The sequence below is a fragment of the Eumetopias jubatus genome, unplaced genomic scaffold (genome assembly GCF_037043125.1).
Source record: "Eumetopias jubatus isolate StellerSeaLion01/CBP00866 unplaced genomic scaffold, mEumJub1_p1.0 scaffold_15, whole genome shotgun sequence".
NCBI lineage: Eukaryota > Metazoa > Chordata > Mammalia > Carnivora > Otariidae > Eumetopias > Eumetopias jubatus.
This window is the reverse complement of record NW_028274821.1, coordinates 67402693-67418109: the sequence shown is the minus strand read 5'-3', so window position 1 is coordinate 67418109 and position 15417 is coordinate 67402693. Positions and strand designations below refer to the sequence as shown.

The 15417-nt window shown below is 35.2% G+C and overlaps 2 protein-coding genes across 2 annotated transcripts; both read left to right on the top strand.

The window, feature by feature from the left end:
* The first annotated feature begins 2474 nt into the window (after positions 1-2474).
* Positions 2475-3430, top strand: OR13C2 (olfactory receptor family 13 subfamily C member 2). Its single transcript, XM_028108776.2, is given in 2 exon segments — positions 2475-2913; positions 2916-3430. Coding segments are annotated over 2 exon segments (954 nt in total).
* An 11033-nt stretch (positions 3431-14463) lies between these two features.
* On the top strand, positions 14464-15417 carry LOC114213472 (olfactory receptor 13F1-like). Its single transcript, XM_028108683.1, has one exon. It carries the CDS (start codon positions 14464-14466, stop codon positions 15415-15417), a length of 954 nt encoding a protein of 317 aa, XP_027964484.1.

Sequence of the window (15417 nt, the reverse complement as noted above, 5' to 3'; positions counted from 1 at the left end):
TATTTGACACACACACACACACACACACACTCACACACACGCTCATTTAACTTTTATATGAATGAATTGAAATAGCCTTTCTTTAAACATGTTGACCTGAGTTTCTTGCTTTAAGTGGTGCTGGCCTTTGCTATGGGGGCATAACACTCTTCATTACAATGTGAGTAGAGTTTGACATAACATCCATCTGTGTCATGAAAATTTTCATCCATGTGATGAAAATTAGTAGGTGGACTTCTATTATTTATAGAACCTTTTTGTAGAAACATTAACTCTAATGTACATTTGCATGTCAGTAAAAATCTTAATTTCTTAAAAAAAATATGTTTGCTTCAATAGACAAAGTGAATTTGCAGAGTGAATTTACTTCTTAGTCATCATTTACCAAGGAATTGAGATTCGGCTGGCTAGCATTAAAGAAGGTAAACCTGGGACTCAGAATAAAAGAAGCATGCATCTTTAATGTATAAAAGAATCCATAGAAGATGAAGTTGATTGAAATAAGGGCAAAAATAGGATGAAAGAAGAAGTACCCTAATAATAACCAAAGGCAAATATAAGTAGTTAGAAGCCAGTTAAAATAAGTCCAAAGGATTCAGACCTAAAATTCACACTAATTTTCCTGAATAGGGAGAAATGTTCTAAATGTCAGGTGTCTTTGAGTGAATTAGAACCTTTTCAATGGATTCTGTGTCCATAAGAAAGGAAATTTGTATGTGTGTGTGGGAGGGGTGCTATTTATGAAGAAAAATAAAGGAAGGCCTGAGACTTTATAAGGCAAAGTGTTTGGATGCAAAACCTACTGTTTCTGATCCCTGAGTGATGGCAGTGAATATTTTCCTGAAGAATAGCCCAAGGTGAGAGGTGTCAAAGAACTGCCCTTTTAGAAAATGTCTTTTTGGTCACAGTCTTTCTTTCAGCTGAACTTAAGCAGCAACTGGTTAAAGTGGCAATGAAAAGTTTTTTTGCATTAAGAAAATGAGAAGACAAGTTGCAGACTTGTAGACAATATATGTAAGTCATATATCCAAAATATTATTCATAGCCAGAATATATGAAGAACTCTCAAAACTCAACAAAAAGAAAATGAACAATCTGATTAAAATGGGCAAAATATATATATAATTATAAATATTATATATATACATATATATATATGGATGAAAAGCAGCTATAATTCCCGTACATTTCTGGTAGGAATGCAAAAATGATACAGCTACTCTGGAACTTGCAGTTTCTTATAAACTTAAATATGCACGATTCTTTAGCACTATGCCACTCTGAAATTTACCCTAGAAAAATGAAAACTTATGTTTATGCAAAAATGGGGGTATAAATTTTATAACAGCTTTATTCATAATTGCCATAAAACTGGAAACAACTCAAATGTCTTTCAGTAGGTAAATAAACAAACTCTAGTACATCCATACAGTGGCATGCTACTCAGCAATTACAACTTGGATGAATCTCAGAGGCTTTATGCTAAGAGAAAGAAGCCAGAGACCAATGGCTCATATGATTCCTTTTATATGATATTCTGGAAAAGGTAAAACTATAGAATAAAAAGCATTTTAGTCTTTGCAAGATTTATGCATAGACAAAAGGAGGGCCGAAAAATGGATAGCACAAGGGAGTGTTTAGGGTGAAAGACAAGTTCTGTGTTCTGATTATAGCGATAGTTATATGAATCTATACATGTTTTAAAATTCATAGAACTATACACTAAAAGAGAAAAAAATCAACTTTACTATGTATTTTACTGTATGATAATTATTACAGTTTTGTTCTATCTCCCACCAAAAAAAGGATATTTGCATTGTAACAAGAAGACTTCAGTTAATTGGGTTTTACGGGAATTGTACTTGTTTTTTGGGTAATCGGGCAGTCAATAAATACTGGTTGGGTTTATTGCTGACCATTTTCCCATCCAATTAACACACTTCTTTCCATGTTTTAATATGCAATGGGTTATTATTGAGTCTTCCTGACTAGGAGCCAGGCTGTCTTTACAAGTTAGCTAACCAAATCTCTGATATAATGCATTCCTTATTGCTTTTATAGTTCATAAGACATTTCAGATAATTAGGGACCACAGCAAGCTTGAGTTTGGGCTGAGGCTTTGCAACATATTAATTATATGACTTTAGGCTTAAACTCTTTGGTTAACTTAGATAAATTTCTTATCTTTGAAATGATCATAAGTGTGGGGTTGAAGTGAGGTGATGTGTGAAATCAGCCTCAAAAATTGCTGGCCCAGAATGGTGGATACAGTAGATTCTTCATACTTCACTTTCCTTGTTGTTTATTTCACTTCTTTACCTTTTCTCTCTTCTTCCCCTTCTTTATTTTCTTTCTTCCTTCTCATTGGGTCTATGGCAAATTTTTTTATATGTGCATTGGTGAACTTGGATTTCCCAGAATAAATAATTATGCTTAAAAATTGTTTTGAATTCTTACAGGTAAGAGAAAGTGAAATGGAATGGGAAAATCAAACCATTCTGGTGGAATTCTTTTTAAAGGGGCTTTCTGGTTACCCAAGGCTTGAGCTACTCTTTTTTGTGCTAATCTTAATAATGTATGTTGTCATCCTTCTGGGCAATGGCACCCTTATTTTAATCAGTATCTTGGACTCCCACCTTCACACCCCTATGTACTTCTTCCTGGGGAACCTCTCCTTCTTGGACATCTGCTACACCACCACCTCTATTCCCTCCATGCTGGTGAGCTTCCTCTCAGAAAGAAAGACCATCTCCTTCTCTGGCTGTGCAGTGCAGATGTTCCTTGGCTTGGCCATGGGGACAACAGAGTGTGTGCTCTTGGGCATGATGGCCTTTGACTGATATGTGGCCGTCTGCAACCCCCTAAGATATCCTGTCATCATGAGCAAGGATTCCTTTGTGCCCATGGCAGCTGGTCCTGGATCATAGGAGTCCTCAACTCTGCAGTACAAACTGCATTTGTGGTACAATTGCCTTTCTGTAGGAATAACATTATCAATCATTTCTCCTGTGAAATTCTGGCTGTCATGAAACTGGCCTGTGCTGACATCTCAGGCAATGAGTTCATCATGCTTGTGGCCACAACATTGTTTATATTGACACCACTGTTATTAATCATTATCTCTTATACATTAATCATTGTCAGCATCCTCAAAATTCGCTCTTCTGAGGGGAGAAGCAAAGTCTTCTCCACCTGCTCAGCCCACCTGACTGTGGTGATAATATTCTATGGAACCATTCTCTTCATGTACATGAAGCCCAAGTCTAAAGAGACACTTAATTCAGATGACTTGGATGCTACTGACAAACTTATATCTATGTTGTATGGGGTTATTACTCCTACAATGAATCCTTTAATCTACAGTCTCAGGAACAAGGATGTGAAGGAGGCAGTTAAACACCTACTGAGAAGAAATGTGTTTAACAAGTAAATGGGAAAGGGACAGGTAATTTTTATAATCACAATGTGGAAATCAGTTAGAGAAACCAAAGAGCGAAACAGGTTCTTGCTACTGTGTTAAATTCATCTCTCAAAGCTCTCAAGCTCTAAAATTTTTTTGGTGCAGGCAAAATAAAAATAAGTAAATAGGGCACCTGGGTGGCTCAGATGGTTAAGCGGCTGCCTTCGGCTCAGGTCATGATCCCAGGGTCATGGGATTGAGCCCCACATCGGGCTCCTGGCTCAGCGAGGAGCCTGCTTCTCCCTCTGCCTCTCTCCCTGCTCATGCTTTCTCTCTCTGTATCTCTGTGTCTCAATGAATAAATAAAATTTAAAAAAAAAAGAAAAAGAAAATAAGTAAATAAATGTCTATGTTTTAGGAGTCAATGATTGTAGTTTGTTCTTGTTCTTGTTGTTGAAGAGCTTGATTGTGAGGGCAAGTAGAAGGGTTGTATAATAATGAGAGAGATTTCTAGACAGGAAAGAGTTACGCTTGTATTAAAACCTTTAAAATGTGTTTTGTTGTTGTTGTTGTTTTGTTTTGTTTTTTGTTTTTGTTTTTTTATTGTGTTATGTTAATCACCATACATTACGTCATTAGTTTTTTTCTTTAAATTTTTTTATTGTTACGTTAATCACCATACATTACATCATTAGTTTTTGATGTAGTGTTCTATGATTCATTGTTTGCGTATAACATGTTTTTTTATAAGATTATTTCCAAAACCAATTTCATACTTTCTTTACAAGACAAAATGAAAACTGGGTTTCAGATTTTTAAAACTCAGTTAAAATTATGAATTTACAGTACTGTAATTACTAGAAGAGTCTGATTTACTTGGAGTCTATTCAAATATGTAATGCTGATTCTCCTCTGTCTATGTAGCTGTATAATAGTAAACTTTTTGGTTCTAGAATAGTATTATTTTTTTATAACTTTTTGTTCACCTCCACCTATGAGGCATTAAATTATTATTCTTTATTACTTTCAACATATCTACTTTGACAGCTGTTTTTCCCAAAGATCTTCTGATACATGGGATCTAACTGCTTTGGACTTGGAACCTAATACCTGATTTTTAAATTTTTTTTATTTTTAAAGATTTTATTTATTTATTTGACAGAGAGAGAGAGCACAAGCAGGGGGAGTGGCAGGCAGAGGCAGAGGGAGAAGCAGGCTCCCCGCAGATCCAGGAGCCCGATATGGGGCTCGATCCCATGACCCTGGGATCATGACCTGAGCCGAAGGCAGTCGCTTAACCAACTGAGCCGCCCAGGCGCCCCCTAATACCTGATTTTTAAAGCCATTTGAAAATTAAATGCAAAAAAAACCTTCTGAGTGAACTATCCATGGATTAAAGTAGAGCTATATCTTTTCCTTTGTCCCACTGGCTCTCTAACCATGAAGTATGTTGCTGATCCAAAAGGAATTCTGTTATTAGGGAATGGTGGGTCTACCTTTAGATGGTTTTTACATTTGATTTTTATCTGGGATTTATATTTCTTTATTCTGTTATGGTAACCTTCGGCTTTAAAAAATATTTACTTTTTATCATTTTATTTTATCCTGATTTGAATTGCACACTTTAAATATTCATGTTAGATTTTAATGTTGGGTATTACATCTTTTTTTTCTTTCCTGCTATTGTATTATCCTCGGAATTTTTTTATTTCAAAATTTAAGTAATTTAGCTTATGTTTCTTTTACAATTTCAGAACACTTTAAGGTTTTAAGTTACTTGGTTTTATTCATTTGTTTAATTGCTTTAGTTTTTAAATGCTGCTTAAAACCCCACATTATTTAATTAATTTTTATTTAAAAATTTTATTTAAAATATTCTTGGTTTTCTATTCTATCCTTTAAATTTTTTACAATTTTGTGTTTACTTTTAATTATAAGGTAGAGACTTATTTTCCCCCTATAGTTCAGAAAGAGGCAGCAATGAAAGAGAAATGACTCCTTTATTTCATTGTCATGCTACTTCTATCTCTGTCTCCTTGAATCTTTTATTTTTTTAAAGATTTTATTAATTTATTTGTCAGAGAGAAAGAGACAGAGACAGAGAGCACAAGCAGGGGGAGCAGCAGTCAGAGGGAGAAGCAGGTTCCCCACTGAGCAAGGAGCCTGATGTGGGACTTGATCCCAGGACCCTGGGATCACAACCTGAGCCAAAGGCAGATGCTTAACCAACTGAGCCACCCAGGCGTCCCTCTCCTTGAATCTTTTAGTTCTCTTCCTAATTATTTTCTGAGAATATTTCCCAGGAAATTTGAGAGAACCACAAGTTCTAGATCTTTCCTACACCCTGTATCTAACTAAAAATAACAAAAAGACCTAAGACTTAAGTGACTTCTTGGAATGGTGTACTTTCTGAAACTATATGGGGGGATAAAATGTTTTCAATTTCTCCAGTACATACAGCCAACAACATTTGTCTCAAACCAGAAGCTGTCAGGATTCCCGAGGAGGTCATGAAAGATTTGATTGATAAACTACAGTAGAGGTTTTATATAACAGGTTCACAGCCTGATACACTTCAAATATACTTATTCCCAAGGTGGAGTTCTTTGGAATTTCTTTCCAGAAAGGTCATATATATTACTTTTTGTGTCACTCCTTTGCATTACTTTCTTTCATCATGATGGTCAATGAGAAGCTGGCTAGAACCCGGTTTACCCAAATAGGACTTTAAAAAATGGAATAAGAGATTTTTAAAAATGGGGTCAGAGTTGTTTCACTGATTCATGGTTGGATTGTTGGATTTAGAGCTGGTCATTCTGTAGCTGCCCAGAAAGTGGAACCACCGTATTGCAGATTGGCTCTTTGAAAAATGTTTAGGGAAAAGAGAGACTAGCAATTTTTGAACTTTAGTTGACTTTCTTAGGAGAGAATAATGTGCCATTCAGAGGGAGATAGAAGAGCTGAAAGGTGACTGGATGAGAGTTTTTAGAGATTACTGGTTGTGGCTGATCTCTTGTTCCACACCACTATTTCGTCTTCAGGGCCAGTTATTTCTGCCTATTCTTTGATGTCATCAATGTTGATGCAGTTCTTGGTTCAGTTTGTTTTATCCCATGCATGGATATACATTCCCTTCATTCCCTGAACTGTAGCTAGTTCTGGGCTTCTATTTACTAACTGAAAGTTTGAGGAAGATATAAGGGAATGACAATGTAGAAAAGGAAGAAAAACCCTAATTAGACTTCAGATCTCACTATTCCTAATCTCCACCATGAGCTTTCATAAAGATTCCTTATCATCCAACTCCTTCCTTAGTCCCTAGTTTCCCGTTATATTAATGGGGTTCACTGTGTCTCAGATTAGAATTATATCTTAAATTTATCATCATTCTAAGTCCCAAAGAAGCATGATATCTGTCCAGAGATTGTTTCTGCAGCCTGACTCCATGAATTTAGATCTGGGCATTGAAAGACATTAAATTCGGAGCAAAACTTAAGTAGTTGCTGTCAGCCAGGGCACAAACAGAGCATAATGCCTTTTTTTTTTTTTTTTTTTTTTGTGAAACATCTTATGTCTTCATAACATGATGGCCCTAATGGAACCAATCTTGGAATGATGACCAGATATCTCTATTTGCTCAGAACTAGTCTAGTTAACACCAGTTTCCCTGGTGTAATTAGTAATAGTTCTGCCTTTCATTGTCAAATGGCCTAGCTTGGATGACCTAATATATGAATACCCTAAAAGTAGGGCCTATTAGAAGCAGCACAAGCATCAGATTCTAGAGAAGTGATACGAATAGCAGATCATAACATTGTAATGGCTGTGTCCTGAGGCAGACAGAGTGAACACATAATAGGACATGGGAGATACTCCCAAGGACTCTTCAAATTATATGGGTGGTTCTTTCATCAAATTTGGAGATACTCCATTAGATTTCAGTTGTCACTGAAAAATTGCTTAATATCCACCCATAATCATAACTTTATTTGGATCAGTGGACTTCCTTTCAGATAATAATTCACTAGAAAGATTGTTATTTCTGGTAGCTCCTTGTTAGGATAATAAAACTGTATTGTGTGTTTATAAAAAATGTTTTTCCTTTTCATCTTATTATGGAGGGACTGTCAACCAATTCATCTAAGATGATATGTGATCATTGTATAACAAAAGAATGAGGGTCCAAAACAAAGCAACTCTGTTTTCCCACTGGAACGTTAGCTTTTTCATCAGAAGATCACTCTTACTGGCTTTGCCTCTTATGAGGTGAGGAATGTGTGGGAAATCTAAACCTTGTAAACTTTGGCCTGTCACTCATCATTAAATATTAAAATATAATGGAGTAATACCTACAGGAAAATAGGAAAAATTTCAAATACTTCCCTATTCACCACGTTGCTAAAGATTCAACAATTCTCTTAAGATAAATTTGCCTGATGGTCATACATTTACACGTGGATATTCATTTTTTTATTATCTATTTGTACTTCTCATTGCTTAGAGACATTTCTTTTTTAAGACTATTTATTTATTTGACAGAGAGAGAAAGAGCACAAGCAGGGGGAGTGGCAGTCGAGGGAGAGGGAGAGGAAGAAGGCTCCCTGCCGAGCAAGGAGTCCTGCTCAACCCCAGGGTGCCGGATCATGACCCAAGCCAAAGGCAGATGCTTAACCTACTGAGCCACCCGGGAACCCCTACAGACATTTTTAAATAAGACATCCTTGATATTCTTGCTAATGGCCTTTAAGGCCATTAGAGGTTTTCCTATTATTTTAAAGGATAAATAATTTGGAATCTTGAAAAATGAGATGTCGTTTGTGATTCCATAAATTCTGAGGTAGCTTGAAAATGTCAAGGTGTGTTTGCCATGACTCTGAAAAGACTGACATTAAAAACCATACTTTCTACTCTCCACTAGGTTGGGGAAAATGAATTTATGGGATTTTTATAAGCCAGGGAAAATGTACTTATTTAATATAATCTTGAGTTATCACATCCATGAAATATCTTGACTTCAGAAGGGTAAGAAGTTTCTCAAGTTTCTATGAATGGGCTATTAACTGTCTTTTTTAGGTTACCTTGAGACTCAGGGAAACCATGTCCTGCACATGAAATGAATGCTGAGGGAAGATCAACTAAAGCTACAAGTAAACAAATTTTTTTTTCTGGCCAAATTTCCCCATGTGTCAAAAAAGAGGATTACTCTGGACAGATGTAGATTTGTATCTATAGCTTGCTTGATACTCATAAAAAATATTGGTCTGAAACAAATATGTCAAGCATTTAGCTACTGTTGCAATTGCGAATTGCAATTGCAAATTGCCATTGCAATTTTGGTAGAATGTTTAATAAATTAATATCCATACTTATTGAGGAGTATAGGTGTGTTCGTTTTTAGATGTTTGGATTCTGTTAGAAGGCATGCCAGCCTATCATTAACAACACTGTCTCAACTAGTGCAAATGAGAGCAGTTTCTCATCTTTTTGGGAAATAGCTTTATCCTCAGGTATATTTTTTACACCTTAAGTTTTTAAATAAGCACTATGATATGTGAGGGCCCCTTAACTGGATCCCAGGAAGAAAGTAGCTTGGGATATAAAATCATCAGGACAGTTGACCTTGGTCTGAGCTAAAATATGTGAAGCTGTCTACTGAGGTCCTGCATCTATCTCCTGGACACAAATAATTCTGTCTCAGAATCTGCTCATATTGAAGATCTATTGGCTAGATAAGATCTACCCAGATACTCCATTAAAATGATATTTTCCACAATTTACTTTGAAATTTGTTAATTTGCTTTACATTTATTAGACATCAGAGAGTGACAGATATTTTTTATTTATTTTTATTCTCTTTTGTTCTGTCTCACTAAAATCATTAGAAATACTTTTTATAGGATTCCTGGGAGCTCATTTATACCCAGTACTAAGAAAATGGACTTTATATTTGCTATAGTATCTTAGAACTAGAAATATTTTATGTCTTCTGTAATCTGTGTTACAGGAAGAATCTTAATTTTTAAGTAATCAAAATGTAGTTTTAAATAGCCATTTTCAGGTACCAATACATTTTTCAAATAAAATTCTTTCATTTTGCCTTACTTTTCTCAGCTCCTGAATGTCACATTGTAATAGTACCAGAATTCATAATCAGTACTAAAAGTAATGATATATGATATAAATAATTAAAACAAATATATCATTATTTATGAATCATACTATATAGAATACTCAAATGGCCTACAAACTATTGGAATTAATAAGTTAATTTAATGTCAACTACATTAAATATTTTAAAAATTATTATTAAAAAGTGAATTTACCAATATTGCTAAATATAAATTTAGCATAGAAAAATCATTACATACCAATAAGAAGAAAGTAGAAAAAAGAGTTTAAAGCACAATTTATAATAGCATCAAAAATATAAAAATATATGAATAAATCTAATATAGTATGTGTAAGACATTTATACAAGAAGAATCAACACAACATTATTGAGAGAAATTTAAAAAGACCTAAATTAATGATTAGAAGATACAATAGTATAAAAATGTCAATTCTCTCTAAATTGAAATGTAGGTTCAAGGTAATCCCAATCAAATTTCCAGCAGGTATATTGTGAAAATTGCAAAGCAGATGCTAAAATATATAATGCCAACACCAAACAATCCATCCATAAAGAAGAAATCATTTAGAGGGCCAAAATCAAGACTTATTATAGAGCTATATCTAATAAGACAATGCAGTATTGGTGCAAGGATAAGAAAAATAGACTAATGGAACAAAACAAGAGACTCAAACAGATCCAAACATATATGGTCAATTAGTTAATGTCAAAAGTGACACTGCAGTGCAATGGGACAGGGAGCTTTTCAATAAAATCATGTTGAGTCAAATAGTGTGCGCATAATAAAAAATAAATCTTGCCCTTGCCTCATACCATACACAAAGATTTAATTCTAGATGGATTTCATATCTCAGTATGAAAGGTAAAAATGTAAAGCTTCTAGAAAGTAAGGTAGGAGGCTTGGGCTTACGGATATTTTCCTAGGATAAAAATGGGATAGACAAATGAATAAAATTATGATTCTTTTAAGAAGGATAAAGACCAGGTGAGTCAGTGTTGGATAGGCAATGACACCATTTATTGCTCCATCAGTCTTACATTGCTACAATGAAACAACATAATAAACAGTCATAAAATCTCAGTGGCATACCAAAGTAAGCATTTATTAAAGTCAGTGAGACACCTGGAGCCAGTTGATCTCAACTAGATTATCTTTATATCTCAAATCAGCTGTGAGTTGGCTTATTGATTGACTTTGGACTCATTTGTTGGAGATTGAGTGACTGCTGGCTCACAACATTGGCTATTGGCAAGTGAAGCAACTCAGTTCTGCTGAATGTGCATTTTATCCTCCAGTTGGCTAACTTGGATGTATTTTCATGATAGTAGCAGAGATGGAAAAGAGAGGACTAACCTTAATTGTGCAAGTGCTTTACAAGTGTCTGCATGCATTATATTTGCTAATGCTCCATGATCGAATCAAGTCACATGTGTAGGGCCAAAATCAGTGTGAAGAATTGGGGTCATTAATGAAATTAATATACCACAATTGTCTAAGATTACTTAACTAATCAATAGTTGAACTAAGGTTTAATCCACAACTCCTTAAGTCTAGTACTCATTCCAATGCACTATTCCTTCAAAGATTACTATATATTATTCAAGGGCATTTGATAGTAATAAATTATTTGACTGATCAGTGCTCTCTCTTTGTGGCCATTTAAAAGCTCAGTAAGGATGTTTTATCTTCTATTTCTCAGATAACTGAAATATTTGGAGCGGTCACTTTACAAACTGAGGCCATATAGGCAGGCATTTCTATAGTTCTTATTTGCAATGTTTGCTGTGTGTAATTCAAGGGCTATCTGCAGAAGACATGGAATAGGCAAATAGTCTCCTCCAATTCTGCTTGCACAAATGCTGCTCAACCCAAATAACTTGAAATAATTTAAAATTTTTTTATCTCTTTTTTTTTGCTTCCCAATTAGTTAATGGAACTTGGAGAGTCATACCCTGGAGAACTAGAAAGTTTCTTAACTTCTTTATGTTTTAGAATCACAATGCTAAATTGTTAAGGGAGTTGGAAGGTCTCTAATAGCAATGGAAGCTTTAGTAGTCTTAGATCCAGGGATAACCCTTTGGAAGTTTTGGGGAGCAGATCATAGGTGCTGATTTTGGCAAAACAAATTTTTATGTCGTTGTTTTTCTTAAGAAATTATTTTCATATTTTTAATTAACAAAAGCTCTGTATTTTGAGAACTTGTGAATCAGGCAAGATTTGAGTTGATTTTTTGCAAACCAAGAACATCCATATCCTTTTTCATTGCAATCTTCTGAATAAAAATACCTCTGCACAACTCACTCTAATATAGTTATCATGGAATATTGTCCTAATTACAAAAATCAGATTCTTTTACTTTTTTGGGAACTGCACACGATTCACAAGAAAGACCATGCTGTAGATCAACTTTAAAGACTGAAGCATATATTAATCAAAAAGGAAGATGCTCATTACATGTGCTAAGGTATATGAAAGTAGACATTATCCATTTCTTTCTGTATCCTCAGATTTATAAAGCTTATTAATGGGTCTCAGCTAGGCCAGGAAACCAGAATAGAGATATTTACTTTAAAAAGAAATACTAGTTGGTAGGAAAAGCACTGAGTTGAAATGAGTCCTGAATATGGGATAGGATTTTTGGCTTTATGCTTTCGATTTTCTCCTTTACCTCAGATAAGTCATTAAATGCCTTCAAGCGTCCATCAACTTTAAAATAAGAGGATTGGATTAGAACTCTGAGTCTGTTCTGGCTCTGATGTTGAGAAAAAAAGAGGGGAGTTTGTTAGAAAACATTTATTTTAGTACTGGAATTGGAAGTCATTTTAAAGAAAGTATCTCAATAAAATGATTTAGGATAGGTGAGACTCTTAAAAGGATATGAGATAAGGGTAATGGATTGAGTGGGGACTCAATCTGCATGAGAAAAAGAGACCTCATTGTTTTGTTTATGAGAGAGAGGACAAGAGAGTGGTGAAGAAAGAAGAGAATGGGGAAGGCAAGAGGAGCCAGAGCTAGAGCAAGAAAATTGGGTGCTAGGTGGGAAAAGACAATAGAGAAAGCCTCGGTGGAAGTGGTGGTGTGTGCTGACCAAAGTGGACAAAAGAGTGGATATTTCTAACATTAACCTTTCTGGAAATAATCAGTAAAGTGTTTCATATTCATCCATGGTTGGGGGTTGAAATTTCAATAGATTATAAAGAAGGTGCTAAGTTTTTTTTATCTGAGTCAGTGTGAATGTGTTTCTAGAAAGCAGGAAGACCATAAAATCATTAAACTTTTTGTGATTCTCTGAAATATTAGATAGTTCATGAAATTGGGGTGATGGAGGGAGAATTTAAAACAAGTTAATTTAGGAATTATCATCCTCCTGGTATAGATTAGAAAACTGAGTTTCAAAGAAGCCAAGTGATTGGTCTAATTGTGTATATTGGTAAGTAGCATGGTTGGATTTAGAGTCCAAGTCTCATACTCAGGGGACAGTGCTCTAAATCCCTACAGAAGCTAATTGTTTGGGAAGCACTACAAGTTCTTCTCAGAGTCTACATCAGATATTTAAAGCTAAGAGCTCATCATCTTTGTTTCTTAAATGAACTAGTTTCTTTAATGTTAAAGATAAGAGTGCAGATGTAAATGACAAGTTGAGAAATCTTCAGGCTTTTATGTTGACATGGAGAACTGTAGTGAAAATGTACTTATTTGAATATGTATCAAAAGCTTTCCATGTTCAAGGCAGTGGTGTGTTATTAAAAATCTTAAGTGTGAGTTATTACTTTGCTAGTATTATGGGGAACAAGCTCTTGAGAAGCTCACTTCTACCAGGGGTGGGAGCAATTGGATGTGCATATATGGCTATAGTTTGGTGTAATATACTTGAGTAATGTAAGTATGTACAAAGAACGAAGTTGTACTTGAGAGAGTGGCATACAGTTTTGATGACTGGATAAATATTCATGAAAGACCAGATTGGAGCTGGGGAGAAAGGCTACTCCATGGAGATAAACTGTTGATTAAAGACATAAAAATATAAAATGACATGGTAACTATGAGAAACTACATACTGGTTGTTGTTTCAGACCAGAGTGTGAAAGTGGAGTGTTGGGATATGAGAAGTAGGAAGTAGGCAATTATGAGGATGTGAGGCTTGAGTACTTGTGATTGATTTCATTTGAACTCCACTTGTAGGACAGTGGTTTTTAAACAAGTCTCCATATGCGACCAGTTGTGAGACATAGCACAAGTAATTTGAATTGCAATATAAAATACTCAACTTTGAAAATTATTTTGTTTCTAAGTGTGGGTTCAGGATATTCCATATTCAAAAATGCCTTCCTGAAGAGAGAAATCAGGTGGTACTATAGTGATTGGATTGCAATATAAATGTCTTCTATTTATATTCCTTAATGTACAGCATATTCATCTATTGTATTACATAATTAGCAGGTTTATGAAATGCAATTAAATCCTTCATCAATGTAACTTTTACAAAAATTTTTTCTTTCCCCAGCAAATCTCCTGTGGTCCTTACCTCGATTAAATCTAATGAATTTTTTGATTAAACTAAGTCTCAAAATGTATCACTGAGCATCATCCCCAACATAGAGTTAAGATTCTTACTTTCTGTGTTCTTCTAGTACCCTAGGGCATACTTATATAATGTTCTTGTAATTATTTATTTACTTGACTATGTGATATTCTATTGTGAGTTGCCCAAAAGCAGCTTTTTGTGTAATTCAACTCTAGATCTTCAGTGACTTGTAGTATATTCAATAAATGTTGAATGAATGAATGAATAATTAATACAGGATTCCCAGAATAATGATCCTTTTAAAGTACCCCTACCAAACACCCCTGGAAAGTTGGTAGAATTTAATTTTTATAATATATACAATGTATATTTTTATTCACTACTGCAGATAAACAAAAAGGAATAAAATGGTCAAGGCAAACTTGACAGTCATTTCAAATTTTATTTTTCTGGGATTTACTCACTACCCCAAAGTTAAGGTCATCATATTTGTGTTGTGCTTGCTGATGTACCTGATTACCCTGCTGGGTAATATAATTCTGATCTCCATCACCGTCCTGGATTCCTACCTACACAAACCCATGTACTTCTTCCTCAGCAACCTCTCCTTTTTAGACATCTGGTATACCTCCTCTGCTCTCACTCCAATGCTGGCAAACTTTGTTTCAGGAAAAAACACCATCTCATTCTCAGGATGTGCTGTTCAGATGTACCTTTCTCTTGCCATGGGGTCCACTGAGTGTGTACTCCTGTCCATGATGGCATATGACCGGTATGTGGCCATCTGCAACCCCCTGAGGTACCCCATCATCATGAACAAGAGCGTTTGTGTGCAGATTGCGGCTGGCTCCTGGATGACAGGCTGCCTCACTGCCCTGGTGGAAACAATGTCTGTGCTGTGTCAGTCTCTCTGCGGAAATAGCATCATCAATCATTTCACTTGTGAAATTCTGGCTGTGTTGAAACTGGTTTGTGTAGACACTTCCAGGATACAGTTAATCATGCTGGTGATCAGTGTACTTCTTCTTCCTATGCCAATGCTCCTCATTTGTATATCTTATGCATTCATTCTCTCCAACATTCTGAGAATCAGCTCAGTGGATGGTCAACGCAAAGCCTTTTCAACATGTGCAGCCCACCTGACTGTGGTGGTTTTGTTCTATGGGACAGCTCTCTCCATGTACCTGAAGCCCTCAGCTATAGATTCACAGGAAATAGATAAATTTATAGCTTTGGTATATGCTGGATTAACCCCCATGTTGAATCCTATCATCTATAGTCTACGGAACAAAGAGGTAAAAACAACTGTGAAAAAATTGTTGATTAGGAACCCTCTTTGCGCTTTTTTTAATCCCCAGTAG